Genomic DNA, 22259 nt, shown 5'->3' on the forward strand with positions numbered 1-22259 from the left:
ATTTTAAGATTAGTGTTACCAATTCAGTATCCGACCAAATGTCTCCCCTTTTGTTCCTGAGTATGGCGCTGAATAATGGGCAGAAAAGCGTTCTTGCAGAACATTATGATGTCACAGTTATACCCTTATATAAAATGTCATCACTTCATCGTTTTATCCTATACGACATCACAGGGACCTTAACCTTTGACCTCCAAACTCAAATCAGTTCATTCTTGAGTCCAAGTGGATGTTTGTGCAAAGATTTGAAGGGATTCCCCAAGGTGTTCCTGAGATATCGCATTCACAAGAATGGGATGCAAATACGTAAGCATAATGCCTCCAGCCACGGCTGTCGCCAGCACGGAATCATGCAATCTCTATCTGCTCCAATAAACGACACTGAAAAAAAGCCCCTCGACCCTCCTGTTGCCTTGGTTACAGTAGCAGAGCTGAAGTGAGGAGGAGGAGGTGATGAGGGTTTCACTGGGAACAGAGCCGGAGAGATCTGACAGAATAATACATTTACCTCTGCTTATTTTCTCTCTGTACCACCCCACATCTCCCTCTCTCACAGTAGCACTTCACACTCGCTCCAGTTTTCATTAAAGGGGTGATTGAGTGATTATATAGGGTATTTTACACTGTTCCTTAAGGTCTCCTAATAGGGTCTGTAACATTGGTTGGGCTGAAAATTGCCCGAGTGCTATTTTATTAGGCCCTTAACTACCCTGTGAATATGGCTCTATTTGGAACAAGAGCTTTTCTTCCAAATATGGTATGCTCATGAATATTTAGATGAGCTGCGCACTGATTGGTTTGAGCGAACCCCATAGAAACACATTGGAGATGAGACAGCAGGTCTCACATTTCAGACACTGCAAAGTTATACATTGTTTGTCGGGCTATTTCATTATTAAATTCACTTCTGAGACTTTTTAAGCGAGAAATCAACTATATAAAGCTCAAATATGGGCCGTTTTACGAAAATTGATGGCTAATTGCAAATTTGGTAAGACGTGTTGGACTTTAGCTAGGAGCTCCACACAGTCTGATGAGAAAGCGGCAACCTCCATAGCCAGTGAAAGTCACCGTTTCTCGGTTACTGGACTACCGGGGCTCGGGGCTCCGTGGAGCTGGCTGGCTGCCAGCTGCCGGCATAACTAGAGTACATTTACAGTTTGAATTTCGTCACGCCACTTATATAACATATACCCCAAGGTCTTATAAAGCTAACAATGGTGTCCGATTTCAATTTAATGCATTTTTGTGAACATTAGGGATTTCGTTAGCTGCTACTGTCCCTTTAATCCTTTGTGTACAGATCGCGGCTAGTTAGCTTCACTTTTGGCATAACTAGAGTATATTTACAGTTTGAATTTCGTCACGCAACTTATATAACATCTACCCCAAGGTCTTATAAAGCTAACAATGGTGTCCGATTTCAATTTAATGCATTTTTGTGAACATTAGCTAGGGATTTCATTAGCTGCTACTGTCCCTTCAATCCTATGTGTACAGATCACGGCTAGTTAGCTTCACTTTCGGCATAATTAGAGTATATTTACAGTTTGAATTTCGTCACGCAACTTATATAACATCTACCCCAAGGTCTTATAAAGCTAACAATGGTGTCCGATTTCAATTTAATGCATTTTTGTGAACATTAGGGATTTCGTTAGCTGCTACTGTCCCTTCAATCCTATGGGTAAAGATCGCAGCTAGCTGCAGGCCCTGGATCTCCATCAGGGCCTCGGCATTTTGTAGTCCAGTAACCCAGAAACGGTGACTTTGCGCGGGTATGGAGCGCCGCGGGCTTGGAGAGGGCGGTGAGGTTGTTGTGTTTTTAGCGATTCCTATCGTAATTCTAAGCTGAAAAAGTGTGCCTGTCAGTTGGGTACAGCCCTCCTTTTATGGCTGTTATGACTGTCAATATACATGGATTTCTCTGCAACGTCATCACTGCTTGCACACGCAACCGGGGGGCAGAAAGAAGACGTGTTTCGTGTAGCTAGTAGTAGTAGCAGCATAGCGTAAGTCAAAATGCCAAGGAGTTGTTGCGTGGTAAATTGTACAAACAGAGCCAGTGATGGGTGCCTGATGTTTAACATACCTAGGGGGAAGCATGCTTTTGGCAAAAACCGGCGGAGGTTATGGCTTCAAGCCATAAGAAGGGCAGATTGGGGTCATATGTAAGAGGCTCCCATTGTATCAATCCGAAAAGTTGCAGCTTGTTCAGTTGTTCAGCTCAGTGATATCTACCTGTCAGGGCTGTAGTACTCGAGTCCGGACCGTAGATAGTTAAAGGTCCATACTCGAGATAAGTTTAGACTGCTAGCTAAAGCTACGCCGATGTTTTGCTAACATTAGCGCAACAGCGTTAGCCTAGCCTGCTAGCTAGGTAAATATTACGACTGCCTTCGTAGTTTCTTATATCTGCGTCCACGTTGTCAACATAAGACCTGTAGCGTTAGTGCTCCTTTTGTACCATAATGTTATTGAATAAAATATTAAGCTTCGCTCCTACGAGATGGGTGGGTTTTTATTACGTTACACACAAAGCTAACTGGCTATAGTTAGCCTATATGCTAGCGGACATTAGCTAACGTTGCCGAGACAGCTGCAGTAGAGTTTCGGCGAGCTAACCATGACAGTGTTGTCGCCCTCTCGCCCACAATCAACCTCTGCTGCTAAAAACAGTCAACCTGCAGTGATGTTTGAAATGGAGACACACATATCGTACCTTTTCCCGGAAATCCTGGCCATTATTTTAACGCATAAACAAACCATAGGGGTACACTCAGGGGTAACCCTGCTGCTAACATTGGCTATTACATTAGCCTAAAATGATAATTATAGCCATACATATATATCACAGAAACACTGCAAAATTAAAGACAGACAAACAGATCCAACTAAAATCACGTTTTATTGAGTCAGCAGTTAGCTATATACAAACAATAAGGAAAGCTTAAGGTTGTTGCAGTAGTGGACCAGCTCACCAATCTGGCTTTCTGCCCCTGGTATGCGCACGCACCCTGTAATGTTTGGAAACAGGAAACCCGTCTATAGCCAGCATCTAACGTTAGCTACTCCGCTGTGCTGTAGAGTAATGTCTGGCTACGTGAGACAAGCGTCTAGCAACATTGTTGTGGATGCTCCTTCAGCGCTCTTTGGAGGAGGGTCTGGCAAAGCGAGACTATGGATGGGGAGGAGGGGGCGGGGGAGACGACTCTCTCCAGTATTTTGAATTTGTACTGCAGTAACTATTTTAAACACTAGCTGTCAGTATTACATATTGCACCTTTAAAAAAAGCAACAATCTTAAAATTGTAGCCTCTTTCAAAAATACCTTCTACAAAACGTTATAATCTGGTAATGGTAGAGGGATTTTGGCATATAATCAGCAGCTCCTCTTTGTTTTCTGAGGAAACTAGTAAAAACAGAATGATGGCTTTATGTGTTCTGGAAATGAATTACTTTGACTATGAGGAATTGCATTACATCATACATGTTATTATGCTAATTTTAACCATTTCTGTCCAATACATTCAAAAGTCCTTTGAGAGCTGTATTCAGATATAGTATTATATTTCCCTTTCATTCATGTGGACGAGCAATCAGCTTGGCGGAGCTATACACACTATGTCCCCATACACACGACATAAGTCAAGACCAGCAGCAGTATTGTTCTGCCGTGAAATATTGAGAAAAGACACTAAACCTTGCATCAGCACAACCTGACTGTTTGCACCTCAACATCAGTAGTAACTTTGACCTTGTTTGTAGGGTTGGGCATCGTTTGGATTTTAACAATTCTGATTCCAATTGTGATTCTTCCTTTCGATTCCGGTTCTTATCAATTCTTGATTCCAATTCTTTGAGGGGTGGAGTTGAAATGGGTCACATGCCTATTTTCACAAATAAGAGGAAAGTTTTATTTTGATTCAATGGTGGTTTGCAGTTTTACAGGGCTTTTTCAATGTAAAATAAAGCCATACTAGAGCGCTGCTTACTGTGCTCCAAGGCTGCAACACAACAAGCGCCTGGCCGCTTCAGAAACCAAAACTTGCGCATATGAAATTGGGACGCGATGATCGGATTTGAAACCAAATCCTCCAAACAATTCCAAACGATTCCAATAAAGAAACGATTCTACTGGAATCGTAATTTTTGAAACGATTCCAAGTAGGAATCGGTTCTCGATGCCCAATCCTACTTGTTTGTCAGCGATCTTTCCCAGTGCAACCAATGAGATGAGAGCTGACGTACCCTGAAAACAACACACAAGACTCAGAGTTCCCAAAACTATACAGTATCACCTCCAAATCATACCACAATCTTGGCAGGGAGAACGTTTGAATGTCAGCAGTATTGGGGCTACCAGATTTGTGAATAGGCAGATTGCAAACAATGGCACTTTCCCCCTACCTGGCGCACTTTGATGATGTAAACCTACGCTACACCTCTGTGTATGGACACCAAAAAAGGAAACTAAACTTAAAAAGAATGTGCCATGTTTGGATACCTCTAGATCTAAGGACACAATCCTTTCCTGATGAGGGAAACTATCTGCTCTCACCTGTCCAGAATGTGAGTCTGCACTGCACAGTGTCCAGTGTCTTAACATTATTGGTAATTTTACAACACTCAACCAAACAGCTCGAACTGAATCCTTCCCTTGCTCCCAATCAGAGCAGCAGATCTTTTTGAGAAGCTGCTGAGTTAAAACCATTTTTCCTTATGTGTAGCTGGGAAAGAAGAAGTAGGAGGTTTACTGTTGATTAAAATAACCTTCACAGACACACACCAGGTCATTAGTTACATAAAACCGCTCAAAAAAATCGAAGGCTTTTTTGTTAGAATATAGGGCTTATTTAATGAGATCAAGTATCTCTTTATGGAGGCCACTTACCTTTATATCTGGGCCATTGCAGTTGAGGCTCATCCCGCACTCATCTGTGATCTCTGTAATCTCTGACAGGTCGTCATCTTCAAACTCATCCAGGCTGATGTCATGGGTCAACCTGGTTGACGGGGAGGATTAGAGTGAGAAGGGGAGGAGATGAGAGAAGAAAAAAAAAAATCAATGTTAATCCTTTAGCGCTCATCCAAAGCCGCAGTATATCTCAAAATCTTTTGTTAACCAAATTATCTGTGTGACATTAATAAAATGTTTATATAGTATTAAAATTGTTAAAGCTTACTTTTTAAATAAATAACGTATGCTCTTATTCTAAAAATACAATCACCAAACTTCTGGTATTTATTTTGACCATTTCTGTGTATATTTCCATCTGCTATGTTTGTAAAAGCAAGTTGAGATTCTTCTCAAGTATAGGCAGGACGACAAAAAATAAAAGTCACTGGCTGGTTAAGCAGTAGCAGTCTGTATAAAGCTACAGTAAAAACCGACAGTGATGAGAAGACTAAATCATAGTGGTAGTTGGAAATATAACATCACAGATGGCAGCTCAACCTGAGAGAACAAAAATCACAACAGGCTTGTAAGAAGAAGAAGTGAGCTAACCCTAACTCAATGACAGAACAAAATGTTTCTGAGGTACTTTTCCAGAGTGCAGAGTCTGAAATTATGCAACATGCAAATGGTTATTTAATTGTGGGAAAGTTGACATGACAGTGGTGCTGGGTAATGGACCAGGGATACCAAAACAATTCATAATCTGGGGACCAGAAATATTGACAAATCAGGCCTGTTGATATATCTAACCAACAATACCAGAAAACGTTTAAGTCAACAAAACAGCTAATCATACAAGGTACTCATTCACGGCAAGCCTCTTCCAAAGCTGAACAACCTTCTCATTACAAAGCATCAGTATCTGCATCAGTTTTCTACCAGCATATCAACACATTGTGGCAGTTCTGGCTGTCGAGTGCACATGGAGGCACACAACTCCTTAATTTACTGGCTTTTCATCCAAGTGTCAATGGACATTAAAAACTATCAGGAGGAACATTTATATTTTGCAATGAAGAACATGATTTATTGCTCTTACAGCAACCCTGGCCATCATTTCAGTGGCAGGCATGGAAATGCTGTCCTGCTGTCTGTGGCAGGATTCAATTAGCTTCCAGTAAACAAAGCTTCACTTTTCCCCATCTGTAATTATGTCTGCCTTTTATCTCTTTACCCTGCAGCCTCCTGGGCATAACAGACAGAGTCAGAGAGCAGGAAAATGTTATTAGAGAGAGGAAAGAGAAGATGGCAGTGATCACAAGGAGCATAAAAGCAAGCTGCCAGAGAAACCTGGTGAACTTGGAGCGCTATGATCCCCCTGCTGTTGCATGATGCTAATGTCATTTCTGGCTACACCGACACTGCAGTGGTCTCCTCTTGCAAAATTATGCACAGCTGCGGCCATCTTTAGCCATCATGTGTTAGAATATGGGTATGGGAGTTAAATAGCCAGCGTAGAAGCATCTGTTTACCTCTATAATGACGCCCTGAAGGAAGCAGGAGACGGTTGAAGGATGGAAAGGTAGAAAGAGAAAGAAAGAGGCGCAATCTAGGGAATATTGGATCTGAAATGAGAATATACCTGATCTCTCTTTGGCATGCTTCTGTCATGAATGACAACGCGTGGCGCTTTTCACATATTAATTCTTGCTAGCTGAGCGAAGACGTCTCTCCCTCAGTTTCTGTAGTAGTAGTACTGACATTAAGAAATCACCTAGTGGAATCACAGACCTTTACTGAAAAAGAAAATAGTTAATGCCGCTGCAGCTTTGTCAGTTGGAGGATTGCTCCAACTGACAAAGCTGCAGCGGCATTAACTTTTTAGGTTGTTTGTAATTTGTCATCCACCTAAAATGCAATGTAATGTAGTAGCTAGTCTCGCATTGCCAGACCTATCTCCACCGTGCTGTGGAGTAAGGTCTGGCTACACCACACATACATTCTGGGATAGGAGAAAGCTGCATTTCTTTAAACCAATCACAATTGTCTTGGGCGGTGCTAAGCTCCAGACGCAGTGACGGTGGCTCTGCTAAATGGTCTCGGAAAGGAACTTGTTTCGGTGAAATATTTGCACCCTGCAAAAGTAACAAGACACAATACGTGAGCTATTTAAATTAGCTGATACATGGTTAAGCATAATTTGCTCTTACCAGTGTATCTCCGTGTGTACTTTGTTCACAGCAATCCCTGCAAATCGGACCCAAAACGTCCCAGAAAATGCTGTAAACATATTCTTTGTAAATCTTTACAATCATTCCCTGAAGGAGTCAAACAGTCCTGCCTTGTTATTTGTGTTTGGTCTGAAAAGTCTTTAAAGGGGTGATATAATGCAAAACCGAGTTTACCTTGTCATAGTTGAATAAAGGCAATTCGGTGGGTGGCTGTACCTTAATTGGCTCTGGTCTGTACCTTTGTTACGCCGCAAAATTTACATAGCTACAGACCACTGGTCTGAGACCAGCTGGTGTTCGGAACGTAGGTCATGTAGTAACATGAATGTGTGAGAGCTGTGTACTTTAGAAAGAAGAAAGTTTGGAAGTTTTTCAAGGATATTGAAAATGAACCAGAGAAAAGTGTTTAGAACGAGTAGATATCAGACAGTGGAGCGGGACTTGTGGATCTAACGCAGCGGCGCAGAGGACTTGCAATGGGCGGTGTGGCGCTGGAGCTGCTGCCGCTGAATACTGGCCCATGAACATGGAGACGCGGTGTGCACAGAGGGGAGGGGCTGTGTGTATGTGTGTGCTTCGCTCGTTGTAAACCAACCAATCAGCGCGCAGCTCATCTAAATATTCATGAGCATACCATATAAGGGAGAAAACCTCTTGTTTCGTTCTAGGGCTATTTCCCAGGGTTGCATTAGTGCACATAGAACAGCACCCAGGCCATTTTCAGCCCAACCAATGCTACATACCCTATTAGGAGACCTTAAGGAACAGTGTGAAATACCCTATATAATCATTCTATCACCCCTTTAATGCATTGTTGGTTTTGTTCCTTGTATGGGATTTATTGACAGTCAAAATAAAAAAAAAAATACTGAAGCATTCACAGTCATTGGGGTTCTTTATTCTTATTTCCAATCTTTTCTTTTAGACTATTAATATTTTACTAAATTTGCATAATTGTAAGGAGATGCACACAAATGCTTCACATTGAATGATAGCATGGTTATCATTCAAGCACATCAGTTCTGCTAATATGTCTCCAACTATTCTTGCATTTACCTACCAGGCATGGCCAGCACTAAGGAACATGTGGCTAAAGACACCATCTGAACTTTTGTTTCTGTCCCATCTGAATTACATTGCAGGCTTTAGTCTGGGGACACTGCTCTGCTTGTGAATAACAAAAACTGTAAGCTTATCAGTTCACTATAAATATAATTTATAACAACACAGACAGATGCTTGGGAGAGGAACAAAATCAATATGCTCCTGGGAGTCCCCATTATCAACATCACTTACAGGAAGGAGGAGAAAAGTGGAGTAGAAAAGAGGAGAGAAAAGACAGTAAAGGAAATAAAAGGATAGGAAAAGGAAAGACTGCATGCCATTTAGAGCCAGTCAGCCATAAGTATATCATTATTTTGACCCTGAATTGCATGTTTTTGATCTTTAATTGGTGCTTTACAAGGACGAAAGGGGGAGGGGAGTCGAAAAGAGTGATAAACAGGAGGTGAGAGGATGAGGTCACGACTATAGATTACACCCAGAGGAAAGTGCAAATAGAGGCAGAGGACAGTGAGAGAATGGAGAGAGTCATCGGGACTAAAATAAATGGAGGGAGGGAGGGAGGAGAAAATTAAGTGCCGGGAGATAAACCACCTGGACAGTACAGGGTGACCCCTTTGCTGCAGTGAATTGTGGGTAAAGAGGGATGCAGACACCATAGAAACCAACAGAGTGTATAATATAAAGCAAACTATGTTGTCACACATCAAGGCTCAGACATTATAGGGTAGGATACGCTCACATCATACAGGCTGTACAGTGACATCACAGTCATGGTGTGAAAACCTATCACAGATGCTGGTGATATTGTTTTCTCAATTTACATATATGATAACTGGGGGTTTGATCTCCAACGTCTGTAACAGCAAAAAGTGGCCCATTTTTTGTTTTGTTTCCACAGTAGTGGACACTTTTCATTCCTGACAGCAACATTAACGTCACGATATACTTAAGCAATACAAGTGAATGTGATGGAATTTAATTTGTTAGCCAATGTCCATATCATAGCAAACATCTGTTTAATACTAATTTATGTTTAAAATGCTTAATTTATATGTAATTTCAAAAGAAAGAAAGACACACATTCACAAAAGACGTAAGAATCTTTATCGAAATACGTAATTTTCAGAATCTGAAATAGTGCAAACTCAATATTGTAAACAAATCTTTTTTTTGTGCAGCCACATGATCCCTCACCTGCCTCCCACCCACAACAATGTCAATCAAGTTTAATCAAAGAGCATCAAGCCAAGCCGGCTTTTTGGGCAGTCCCATTTTTTGGGCAGTCCCATTCTACGTAGAATTCCACCAGTATAGCCTACATAAATTCTACTTTCATGAAGGTTATAATGTTTTGGTTGAAACTTTAGAGGGGTGTTTCTATTATTCAGCATATCCCCACTGATACAAATGGGGTGGACAAAATAATACACACAGAGATGCTTTTATGGACCACATCTGAGTTGACAGTAGCGTCCATACCATTTCACAAAAGTTGCAAACTCTCAAGAAACTCAGGTGTGGAATTGTGAGTAAGAAGATACCCTAAATGCCTGTTGAGACTTTACCGCAGCAACGGTGTCCTCCTAAAACTCTTCACGCTGACTTTTACAATTAGCATTTGGGCATTTTATCTTTATCGAGAAAGGAGAGAGGGGGGTCACATCTAACAAATTGCAGTCCATTGCAGTCACATGATACACTTGACCCCCTAGGCGACCGAGATGCTCTAATATGCTCTGTCTTATTATGAAAATAATCAGCACGCATACAAAAACACACACCTAATGATTTTAAGAAAAAAAAACATCCAATTGACTTAGAAAATCCAGAACCCTAAATATATCTGTTAGTCTCCTCTGGGATTGTATTCCTGTACGACTTACACCCATCATCTTACTCACAAACTCCCAGCACCCTCAGTGATCAATGCAGGCTGACTCAGCAGACTGGCTGGGCTGTCTAGGCCATGAGATCCCTGTGACACATCTATGTCATCATCACTGAAAGTGAGACGCAGCAAATCATTTGGACCGTAGAAACAACAGGCTGACACCGATATTATATCTGTGACAGTTACTCACAGGACCCTAAAGAGCATCCAGTCATCTCAGGGGAATTGCTAAAAAAAAGTTGTAGTATCAGCTATACAGTTTTTTTGTCAAATGATGTCAAGAATTGAGTGAAATATGTTGGACCAGCTCTGTCTCCTACAGAAAACATCTTTATACTGTTAATTTGCTCTGCCAACAAAGTTCTTGAGGAAATGTAGATGCTGCCTATATTATGTTCAATTGTTTTCCCAATTCATGAGGTGTTGTTTTTGTACAGAACAAAAGTAATTGGGTTAAGGTTGGGGTGGATGTTTAGGTACACAAAGCTCAGGACACCAGAGAGAGGTTTGCATCTTAGTGTCACATGTTAACTTGGTTTCTAGTTTTTTTTAAACTCAACGCTGACTTGATCTTAAGTGTTTGGTGTTGCCTAAGCATAACTATTAAAATGTTAATCATGTTTTATTGCCAAGAGTGAAGAACATCCATCAGGACAGAAGATGCTACTGTGCTCAGCTGTTTCTGTTTAGACTCAAAGTAGTCTATATAAACGACGTTTCATTAACGTGATTGTTCCGGTGCCGCCGGATGTCCATCCCCTTCCTCTGTCTTTGTGTTGGCGTTCTAACCTCTGGTGGATTTGTGAGGACTATGGTTAACTGCTCCTCAGATCTCTGCAGGGTAAATCCAGACAGCTAGCTAGACTATCTGTCCAATCTGAGTTTTCTGTTGCACGACTAAAACTAAACGTACGTACACATGTTCCACCAAAACAAGTTCCTTCCTGAGGCTATTTAGCAGAGGCGCCTTTGCTCCATCCGGTACTTAGCGCTGCCCAAGACGATTGTGATTGGTTTAAAGAAATGCCAATAAACCAGAGCATGCTTTTGTCCCATCCCAGAATGCTGTGTGGACTAGCCAGACCCTCCTCCGCAGCGCTGTGAAGGAAGGTCTGGCAATGCGAGACTACACTCAAAGTGACTTATAATACAGCATGCAAATGTGTAAGAGTCCTCATTAACATTTAAAAATCAAAGCACAATGCTGAGGCCACTGCAGACACAATTTAAGATGTAGAACATTTCTTTAAGTGTCTATATTCTTTTCCACTAGATGTCGGAGTCTCATTAACCAATGAACCAAATTAACCAAAATCAACCGATTTGTCTTATTGTCTTCAGACTTCAGAGTTCACCTCTCCAGGAAAGATATTACTATTTGATGTGCTATTCAATGATTTTGATCCCATTGTCAGCATGTACGATCTTTCGCCCACTACCCCAGTTTTACTTACAGTAAAAAGGATTTTCATTTGGGCTCTGTGAGTGCAGGTTTCAAAATGTCCCTTCAGAAATGTGACATCACAGACTAACATGATGTTAAATGACACCAGAGGGCAACAACACTGCAGGATAGATGATTCAGTTTGTTTCGCTCAGGATTTGGGAAAAACTCCTGGGGGGAGGGGGCTTGTTTGTGCCTCCTCGTCCTGCCTTTCTGCTTGTGTTAATGAAGGACAGCACGACGCTCAGGCCATGATGGGCCCGGGCAGCTCATTAGTCTTTACCTGAATCCAGCTATGACCCAACAGCACTGTATTTACCTACCGCTTGCTTGCAAATGTTGACTGCCGTTTTTGTTCACAAGTAGCACGCAAGGTCAACTATAGATAAGCGTCGTCGTTTTTTGTTTTAACAGATTTTCACAGAAAATTACTGAGATAAAAAAGGAGTAGATCAGTTAATTTCTGATTTTCACCAGAATTTTATGTCCCTACAAACCCACAGGTTGTTACAAAAAAGACCCTGTTTTGTAGTTTACAGTGGAAAAAGGTTATGCTGTGATGAAAACAGATGATAAAAATGCTTCCCACATTAGAAGGTGAAGAGAAAATGTGAATGGGCTGCTAAGTATAGACCTAATTCCCCCCAGGTAAAAAAAAAAAAAAAAATAATGTGAAAAACTGAATTAGATTTCCACCCGCATATTTGTATGTACATATGCAGCACCAGGACAAGGATCAGGACCGTCCCATACCCCAACCCCCCTACTTCATCATCTGCTGAATGAAAACAAACTCCGAAGAAACAAATCCATCCAAACAGCGCATCTCCTACATCGGCATTGCTGTCACAACACAAACACACACAGCCAAGCATAAAGTGTGAAGTGTGTTCTCCTCTCTGGCTTCTCTGGTCCTATTTCTGGTCAACATAAACAAGAAACCTCTGCTGCACACGCTCCCTCTCTTCTTTAGATACAATCATTCACACGGCCATATGCATCCGCTCTCCTTCAAGGGCATGTCTGTCCTGAGCTTTGAGATGCGAGGAGACAACATATATTGCAGGCATGTTAGCAGTTCCATGCTCGCAAGGTCACACAGCCATGTTGCTGCATGCTAGTAGAAATAAAACGCACAGGGAAGAATGAGAGAGATGCCCTACCATTTCTCCCACTGGTCCTCCATCCAACCCTCTTCTCCTTCCCCTCCCGAGTCCATAGTGTAAGTGAGGAGGGCATCTACAGCTGAGGGGAGAGGAGGAGGAGGAGAGGGAGCAAGGGGGTTAGAAAGTGAAGGAAGGAGGGAGGGCTCTGGAGAGGGAGGAGCGAGCAGGAAGATAGCCGGAGGAGAGGGAGGAGGGGTGCTGCTCCTCCAGGTCGATGGGAGAGGCATCCGACTTAGAGCCCTGCTGCTGCTGCTCATCCAGAGGACAGAGGGATAGAGGAATAGAGGGGGGAATTATTTAAAGCAGAGGAGCTGAATCTGCCACAGAGAAGTAGTGTTATATAATTCTCTCTCTCTCTGTTTTATTGGCACGACAAAAAAATGCCAAAGCATAAGAACAAACATACACTCTCTATATATATGTATCATAGTCTCGCTCTCTCGCTCTCGTTCTCTCTCGCTCTCTCTCTCTCTCTCGCTCTCTCTCTCTCACTCTCGTTCTCTCTCTCTCTCTCTCTCTCTCTCTCTCTCTCTCTCTGTGTAAAACACAGTTGTGCTCAACTATTCATGAGGCCCCATTGATCAAGACTTCTAATTTTCCCTTCTCTCTCTCTCTTTCTCTTCATTCATCCTCTTAAGGAATAATTTGGTTTACCACATCTTGGGTCTTTTGGTTTTATTTCTTATCTCTATCAGTTAAGATAATATAGCACTCTCCCAGAGTAATTGCTAAGGTCTGGCAACACGGCGCCATTGATAAAAAGATGCCAGACAAGGCATAAAACACAAGCAGTCAGAAGACCAGGTAAACAGTTTATCCACACAATCTAAACCACTTATTTTGAGGTAAAACTGAAAATTGCGTCAGATTTTTGCATTGCACATTTTGCAAGAAAATGTAATGCTCACAACTACGGTAATTGTGGTGGGTAAATCTGATCCAGGAAGTCGGTCTGTAAACTGTGATGGATGTTTACAGCATATACTTTGGGTTATAATGTTCCTGTTGAAAGTCCAACAGGGCACTGTTCCCAGATTTTAGCCATTAACTTGATGAGTACAATGTTATTACTGCTAACAGAAGTGATGGCTAAACCTACAAAAATAATGTCAAACTTGGATTAAACCGGAATAATCCTTTAACCTGTGTTAGTCTTTGCCTCTTTAGGCAGGTGGGTAAGCTTCCTTTCAAAATCAATATGTGTGGAATTGTGTGCAAATGCAGTGAACTGTACAGTCCATTAACCATGTCAACCCTGCTGACCTTAAAACCTCCTACCAGCATCTTAAAGGCCAAAGCATATGCACTGTATGTGGACAATAACACTGTATTTAGGTGCCACCAAAAGAGGTGTATCTCAGTTCACCTGTTTTTGTATGATATAATAAAATGATTACCTGTCCTGTTCCAAATGGAAAACAGACAAAGTTAGTGACTAACTAGTGAAGAGAGTGGCTAAATGGCAAGATATTTATGAGTTGGAGAAGACCACATCAGAGCTAAAAAGGGGAAGATATTGGACTTACATTTGCACAAAAAATGACTAGTGTGTTGATCATATTGCTTTTGTGTCAGCTGGACATGTAACAAGATAATTGTCTGTTACGATAAGCTATAGCGACGTTATGACATTTCAATGTACAGTATCTGTCTGTCAACTTGTTTTCATTTTTCTCTACCCCCTAGTGGCCACAAATGAATGAATGCAGCTCAAATAACAGCAAAAGGATTTCGTTCATTTGGCAGTTCAGTTGTGTTTTGGAAAACCAAAACCCAGGCTTCAACCATTCCTTCAGAAAGGTCAAGGTTTTTCTGCACTCTGAGCTGCCAATACACAGTCATATGTTCATACAGCATGACCTCGGCAACTGGCCAGAACCTATGGAACACACACACACACACACACACACACATACACACACACACACACACACACACACGCACACACGCACACACAGAGACACACACACACACACACACACACACACACACACAGACACACACACACACACACACACACACGCACACACACACACACACACACACACACACACACACACAAAGAGCTTCAACGCTTCCCCTTACACATGTGACATCACAGCGTATAGAGAAAAGATAAAAATGCTATAAAACACACAGAACACCCACATTGTGACACTCTGACATGATTCATTGAAAGGTAACCAAAAAATCAATAGCATTAATCGATAATGAAAATAATCATTGGTTGCATTACTTTATGTATCTCAACTAGGGAGAACCAGCCCTATATTTTGAAATGTATATTATAGATAGGCCTCTATTCCTAATGTCCCCTATTTTTCTTAAAAATCATATTATTTTATTATTAATATTTTTTGTACTATACAACGTCTCCTTTTCTCCTGATCTGTTCTGCTTTAGTTTTCTGTTGATGCAAACTCAATATTTCCTCCACCATAAATTCAGCATAATGTATATTTCCACAGCACTAATTAAATTTGCTGGTAAGCTACTCAGAATATTACTCAACACTTCCTGCACAGACGTTTCACATCAAAAGCCTTCCAGCAGCTGGTAGGACATCATTTCTCCTTTTCCTGGCAGGCATTTAATGTGAAACATCTGAAGGAAGGGTTGACTTTCACTAACTGCAGTTTAACACCAATTTCAAAAATGATCCACAGAAATGAGCAGTACTCTGCAGATACTAGCTGATCATAATACAGGGAAGTGTCTAAAAAAATAATAAATACTTGTGAGAAAAATAAGTGAGAGAGAGAGAGAGAGACAGCAAGAGAGAGAGAGAGAGAGAGAGAGAGACAGAGAGAGAGAGAGAGAGACAGAGAGAGAGAGAGAGACAGAGAGAAAGAGAGAGAGAGAGAGACAGAGAGAGAGAGAGAGAGAGACATGTACTGTATAAGCAGAGGGGAGGTGCCATTAGGTGGAACGTGCTGTGTCAGCAGAATTGAGCGACAGCAGTAAATAATGACCGTGGGGGAACTGCAACCAGAGCAATAACTGTCCCCCAGAAAACATCAAAGTCCACGAAAGACGGATGCAGTGAATCAGGGAAACTGACACTTCAAAATCTTCTTAACCCCCCCCGCCTTTTTCACTCACATCCTTTTCACATCCCACACCCTGTGAATCCATCTGCCTGAGCAGATCTTATCAGCAGAGTCACGTCAGTTTGGAAGCTTTAGCGAAAAGAGAAAAGAGAGAGAGACAGAGAGAGAGAGATACAGAGAGAGAGACAGAGACAGAGACAGCGAGAGAGAGACAGAGAGAGACAGAGAGAGAGAGAGACAGAGAGAGAGAGACAGAGAGAGACAGAGAGAGACAGAGAGAGAGACAGAGACAGAGAGAGACAGAGACAGAGAGAGAGACAGAGAGAGAGACAGAGACAGAGAGAGACAGAGACAGAGACAGAGACAGAGAGAGACAGAGACAGAGAGAGAGAGATATCTACAAATCTACATTAAAATCCCAATTAGAATCTGGCTCAAACTATTAGAATCTGTAACAGAACCAATCCTCCTCTACGGTAGTGAGGTGTGGGGTCCTATTTCCCATTTCCTACCAGAATCCGGCCCATTTGGACAAAAACCCAGTTGAAATCCTGCATCTAGAGTTCTGTAAAAGTATCCTACAGGTGCACAGAAAAACCACCAACAACGCCTGCAGAGCTGAATTAGGCCAATTCCCATTATTCATCAAAATTCAAAAACGTGCAATCAAATATTGGCTACATCTAAAAAACAGTGACCCCCACTCCTATCAGCAGAAAGCCCTGCAATACCAAGAGCTGAGCAAAGAGAAGAGTCCTCTTACTCAGCTGGTCCTGATGCTCAGTTCACTTCCTGACCCGGTTCTGCCTCAGGACCAGTCTGGGAACCAACCAATCAGAGTTAACCAAATTATAACACAACAGAAACTAAACTACATCACCAACTGGAACACACAAACAAAAGCACAAAGCAAAATGCAGAGCTATCTGTCCCTAAAGAGAGAGTACAGTGTGGCAGACCTGACCACAGTTACTGATATCAAACTAAGAACTACATTGACCAAGTACAGACTCAGTGAGCACGACCTGGCCATCGAGACAGGCCGCTACAAACAATCATGGCTCCCCAAAGAGGAGCGCTTCTGCCAGCTGTGTAAGAGAGACAAAGTCGAGACAGAGCTGCACTTCCTGACAGAATGCACAGAACTGCAGCCAGTAGTAGAAAGTAGTAGAAATATTTCCCCAAATTCAAACACAAACACCCAGCATTTGACCAAATAACCAACATCAATAAAATGCCGATCCTGCTGGGAGAACAGCCAGAGAGCTGCAGTCTAGCAGCAGAATGTCTTTACCTGCCACACTTTGAGGAACAGTGAGTGAACCCCCCCCCCCACACACACACACACACACACACACACACACACACACAACTATAATATTCTTGTTTTCATGTTGTTGCTGATACCCATCAGTTTTGTACATATTGTTACATTATGTTGAGATGATTGTTGCTTTAATATGAATGTTAACCTGATGCTCTATAGTCTCATCCTACTGGACTACTGGATGGAAATGTGTAACATGTTTCCCTGTTTATGTGCTTTAGCAATACTGTATGTCAATATGGTCATGCTAATAAAGCCTCTTTGAATTGAATTGAATTGAATTGAGAGAGAGAGACAGAGAGAGAGAGAAAGACAGACAGAGAGAGAGAGAGAGAGAGAGAGAGAGAGACAGAGAGAGAGAGAAAGACAGAGAGAGATAGAGAGAGAGAGAGAGAGAAAGACAGAGAGAGAGAGAGAGAGAGAGAAAGACAGAGAGAGAGAGAGAGAGAGAAAGACAGAGAGAGAGAAAGACAGAGAGAGAGAGAGAGAGAGAGAGAGAGAGAGACATTTACTGTGCTTTCACGGTGAAATGTTCAATTTACAATTTCAACTCCTGACACGAAGAACATAAAACGGAGAGGATATTTTTGAGACCAAGACCGATAAAGTCCGTTCATTATTTCCTCAAATATGAACACAAACAAGACAACTGACAGCAGCAACGGAACGCTAACGACAAAACTTAATCTCTACAGACTTACTAAATTCCCATGCACAAAAGATGGAGTAAATTTGGCTACACAGGATTTAAATAATATATTTGATGAATTAGCTACAAAATCAAATCTCAAAATAATTAACTATAGTAACAAAATAACAAAACACAAACCCTCAAGAGAAAAATGGTATGATAATGAATATGCATTTATGCTAGAAAACAACTAAGACTATTATCAAACCAAAAACACAGAGAACCCAATGAGAGTCAAATACGGGTCCAATACCATCAGGCACTAAAATACTACAAAATACTAATCAATAAGAAGAAAGAGCTTTACAGATCTGAAGAACTTAACAAAATAGAAGAAGCCATTGACCAAAACGTCTTCTGGAATATGTGGAATAAATTCAGTCCAAGACAAACTAAAGATAAATTAACAATACAAAATGGTTTGATCTGGAAAAATCACTTTGAATTTTTGTATAAGAATATTGATTATAGTGCAATCACCTCCCAACAACACTCAGTAGTTGAAAATCTTCACCAGTTAGAGGAAAAGGTGAAAGACTACCAAAACCCCCTAGACACAGAAATAACACTAATAGAAATACAGAGCCAACTGAAGGCTCTAAAGGCTGGAAAGACTAGTGGAGTGGACAGCATCTGCCCTGAGATGCTAAAGCATGTAGCCCTACACTGCAGGCAGCCCTCCACAAGCTGTAAACCTTGTTCTGGAGTCTGGTTACTTCCCCATGGACTCATCACCCCTATTTTCAAAAATGGCGACAGATTGGACCCTAACAACTACAGAGGCATTTGTGTGAACAGTAGTCTGGGAAAGGTTTTCTGTAGGGCTGCAACAACGAATCGATAAAATCGATAAAATTCAATTATTAAAAAAGTTGGCAACGAATTTCATTATCGATTCGTTGTGTCGCGCGACACGCCACTCAGTCGCGGAGATTGCAATTGAGTTGAGTGCCGTGCGGAGCGGCATGGAGCGAAAGAGAAGAAAAAAGAGCAGAGCGGGGGTAGAGGAAATACGGAGAGAGACCGGACCCTTAACGTTGTTCTGAAACACATGGCGGAGGCAGAGAAATCAGTATGACCTAAGTCATCCAAGGTGTGGGAGCATTTCACACTAAATAAATCGAAAACGTGTTAATTGCAAGATAAGCAAACGCGACATGGCATGGCACGGGCGCACCATGGTGATGATTCAGCACCTAAAACGTAAACATGTTGGAGTCCTTGATGAGGAGGAAGGGAGTTCAACAGCAGGGTAAAGTCACTACACAATCCTACTTTTGTTCCGTTTTGAAGTGAGGAACGTAACGTCCCTCTTCTGGTGCTGGTGTGGTGTTTACTCGTTATCCAGCTGACTAGCATGACAAGCTAGCGTTAGCTCGTTAATAACAGTAGTAAAGCAGGACTAAAGACACGTTTTTATTCACTCGCCTTTTTTGGCCCATTCATTTTTCAATCTATTGTCATGTATATATTCTGTGCTTTGTCCCATATCAGTTATTGTTGACATATATATTTGTGTGTGTTGTACTTTTTAATTTCATTTTAAAGTTCTTTTATAGCACTTGGTCATCTTAAGCTGTGTTTAAATGTGGTGAACAAATGAACTTAACTTGCACTTACTACAATGATGGTAATAATTTAATGAATAAGCTTCAAGTGAACGTGTGTGTGTGTGTGTGTGTGTGTGTGTGTGTGTGTGTGTGTGTGTGTGTGTTTTGTCTGTATCTGCTCTTTGAGTTACTTACCTTTACACAACTATTAACTAAAACAACAAGTATGTATGTATGTATTGAGTTGATGTAAATTAATGCTTTTTTTGTTTTTTTATCCGATTCATCGATTAATCGAAAAAATAATGGACAGATTAATCGATTATTAAAATAATCGTTAGTTGCAGCCCTAGTTTTCTGCAGTATTATTAACGCCAGAATACTGTCCTTCCTTACCAAGCACAATGTCTTTAGTAAAAATCAAATTGGCTTTTTACCAAAATATCGTACGTCAGACCACATTTATACTCTGCACACCCTTATTAAAAACTACACCAAAATTAAAAATGGGAAAATATTTGCATGTTTTATAGACTTTAAAAAAGGGCTTTTTTATAAACTTATTGAAAGCGGTATAGGGGGTAAAGTCTATGACACTATTAAATCACTCTACACAGAAAATAAATGTGCAGTAAAAACTGGCTCCAAAAGAAAAGAACAGAACAGAATTCTTCAAACAAGGGCGTGGAGTGAGACAGGGATGCAGTTTGAGTCCAACACTGTTTAACATTTACATCAATGAACTAGCAGCCATGTTGGAACAATCTGCAGCCCCAGGTCTCACACTTCATGATACCAACATCAAGTTCCTGCTCTATGCCGATGATCTGGTTCTGTTGTCCCCAACAGAAGAAGGTTTACAACAGGGCCTGTCTGTCCTAGAGCAGTACTGTCAGAAATGGGCACTGACAGTCAATCTGAAAAAGACCAGTGTTATGGTATTTCAGAGGAGAGCCAGATCTCGGGGAAATAAAAATAGACAGAGTTACAACTTCACTCTGGGCAACACCAGACTAGAACTAAAGGGTTCCTATAATTACTTAGGGGTTGGAATTAGAGCATCAGGGAGTTTCAACCTGGCCATAAACACACTATGTAATAAAGCTCGGAGAGCTTTGTATGCAATCAAATGCAAATTTGGAAAAACAAATATCCCCGCAAGAATTTGGCTAAAAATCTACAATTTTCTGATAACACCAATAATGCTTTACGGAAGCGAAGTTTGGGGCCCGATTTCAAAACCAGAATTTAAAAACTGGGATAAAACTTCCACTGAAAAACTGCAACTGGAATTCTGTAAAATTATTCTAAAAGTTCGGCCAAACACCCCAAACAATGCAGAGCAGAACTTGGTATATTCCCTCTGAAAATTCAAATCCAAAAAAGGTCAATTCAATTTTGACAACATTTAAATCAAGCTGATAAAAATTCCATTGCATACAAAGATCTCCTGAGTAACCAGCAGTGTTCAGATGTCCACCCCCTGGACCAGCTGGCTCAGAGGTACACAGACAGGTAGAGAGAGAGACAGGTACACAGAGCTAAACACAGTCAGTAGTAGACAGACAGGTAGAGAGAGAGACAGGTACATGGAGCTAAACACAGTCAGTAGTAGACAGACAGGTAGAGAGAGAGACAGGTACACAGAGCTAAACACAGTCAGTAGTAGACAGACATGTAGAGAGAGAGACAGGTACACGGAGCCTCAGAGCCGCCACAGACACAATCCTCAGTCTTCAATCAAAAGATTTGAAACTAAATTAAAAGACGAGTATAGAGAACAATCGGCAAAATGAAAATAAAATACAACCCTAACTCCTCTGTTATCAATCCCTGAAGATATCCAATTGGCCGAATATCTCAAAACAAAAAATCCAAAAGAAATATGAATTTTAACAAAATCCAGAGTCAGTGACCACGAGCTGGAAATTGAAAGAGGTCGACATTTAAAAGAGTGGAGACCAAGAGAGGAACGAGTCTGTACACACTGCCACCAGGATATCCAAACAGAATTACATTTCCTATGTACATGTCCCAAATATGAAGACTTAAGAACCAAATATTTCCAAAAATTTGAAAAACATATACCAGGCTTCACTACCTACACTGAGGACAAAAAGCTTCCTTTTTTATTAGGGGAAGATAAAAGCACGGCATGGCTAGCAGCTAAATATGTCTTCTCCTGCCACAATACAAGGCTAAAGAAATAGAAACTTGTATAAGAATTATTTATACAAGTTATATATTATATATATTTTTTTATTATTTTGTTTGTCTGTATTCTTTTTTTTATATATATTATTGTTTCAACGTACCCTTTGAGGGACATGCACAGAATGTGTTTATTATCTATATGATAATTATCCTGTTTACTTGTATTATTATATCAGATGTATTTACTCTTTGTCGTTGTTTATATATATATATATATATATATATATATATATATATATATATGTTTGTTCTTATGCTTTGGCAACACAGATGCATTTTTTTTGTCATGCCAATAAAGCAACATGAAATTGAAATTGAAAATTGAGAGAGAGAGAGAGAGAGAGAGAGAGAGAGAGAGAGAGAGAGAGACAGAGAAAGAGAGAGAGAGAGAGAGAGAGAGAGAGAGAGAGAGAGAGAGAGAGAGAGAGAGAGGGGAAGAGATCATGGACACTTATGCACTTTGTTGATTATTCAGTGATCTGTACATTTGCATACACATAAGCTTAATAAGTCTCATATTTTCAACATCCATTAATATAAGACAAAACTAAATGCAGCGTATGTTCAAAAATACATTCCTCTCCCACCTGAAAACTGCAGGAAAAAGGAATAATAAACCATAATTGACATTACACACACACACACACACACAGTGATAGAATCTCCTGCTACGCTCTGTTGTGCCACATATGATCAATGCAGTGTAAGATCATTTAAAGTTAGAGTTCAC

The 22259-nt window shown here is 40.9% G+C and overlaps 1 protein-coding gene across 2 annotated transcripts in view; it reads right to left on the reverse strand.

Moving 5' to 3' along the window:
* Nucleotides 1-22259, reverse strand: part of LOC116057299 (C-Jun-amino-terminal kinase-interacting protein 1-like) — an 87498-nt gene that overhangs the window by 59921 nt on the left and 5318 nt on the right. Inside the window, exons 1-2 of one of the 2 annotated variants that reach the window (XM_035999144.1) lie at nucleotides 12695-12977; nucleotides 4895-5006 (exon numbers count right to left, since the gene is read on the reverse strand). In XM_035999144.1, the coding sequence (XP_035855037.1) occupies nucleotides 4895-5006; nucleotides 12695-12954 (372 nt within the window). In that variant the 5' untranslated portion in view covers nucleotides 12955-12977. Of the gene's footprint in view, nucleotides 1-4894; nucleotides 5007-12694; nucleotides 12978-22259 lie in introns of those variants that run through there. The other variant, XM_031309709.2, reaches the window with a different exon arrangement.

The sequence above is a fragment of the Sander lucioperca genome, chromosome 3 (genome assembly GCF_008315115.2).
Source record: "Sander lucioperca isolate FBNREF2018 chromosome 3, SLUC_FBN_1.2, whole genome shotgun sequence".
In the NCBI taxonomy this organism is placed as follows: Eukaryota; Metazoa; Chordata; class Actinopteri; order Perciformes; family Percidae; genus Sander; species Sander lucioperca.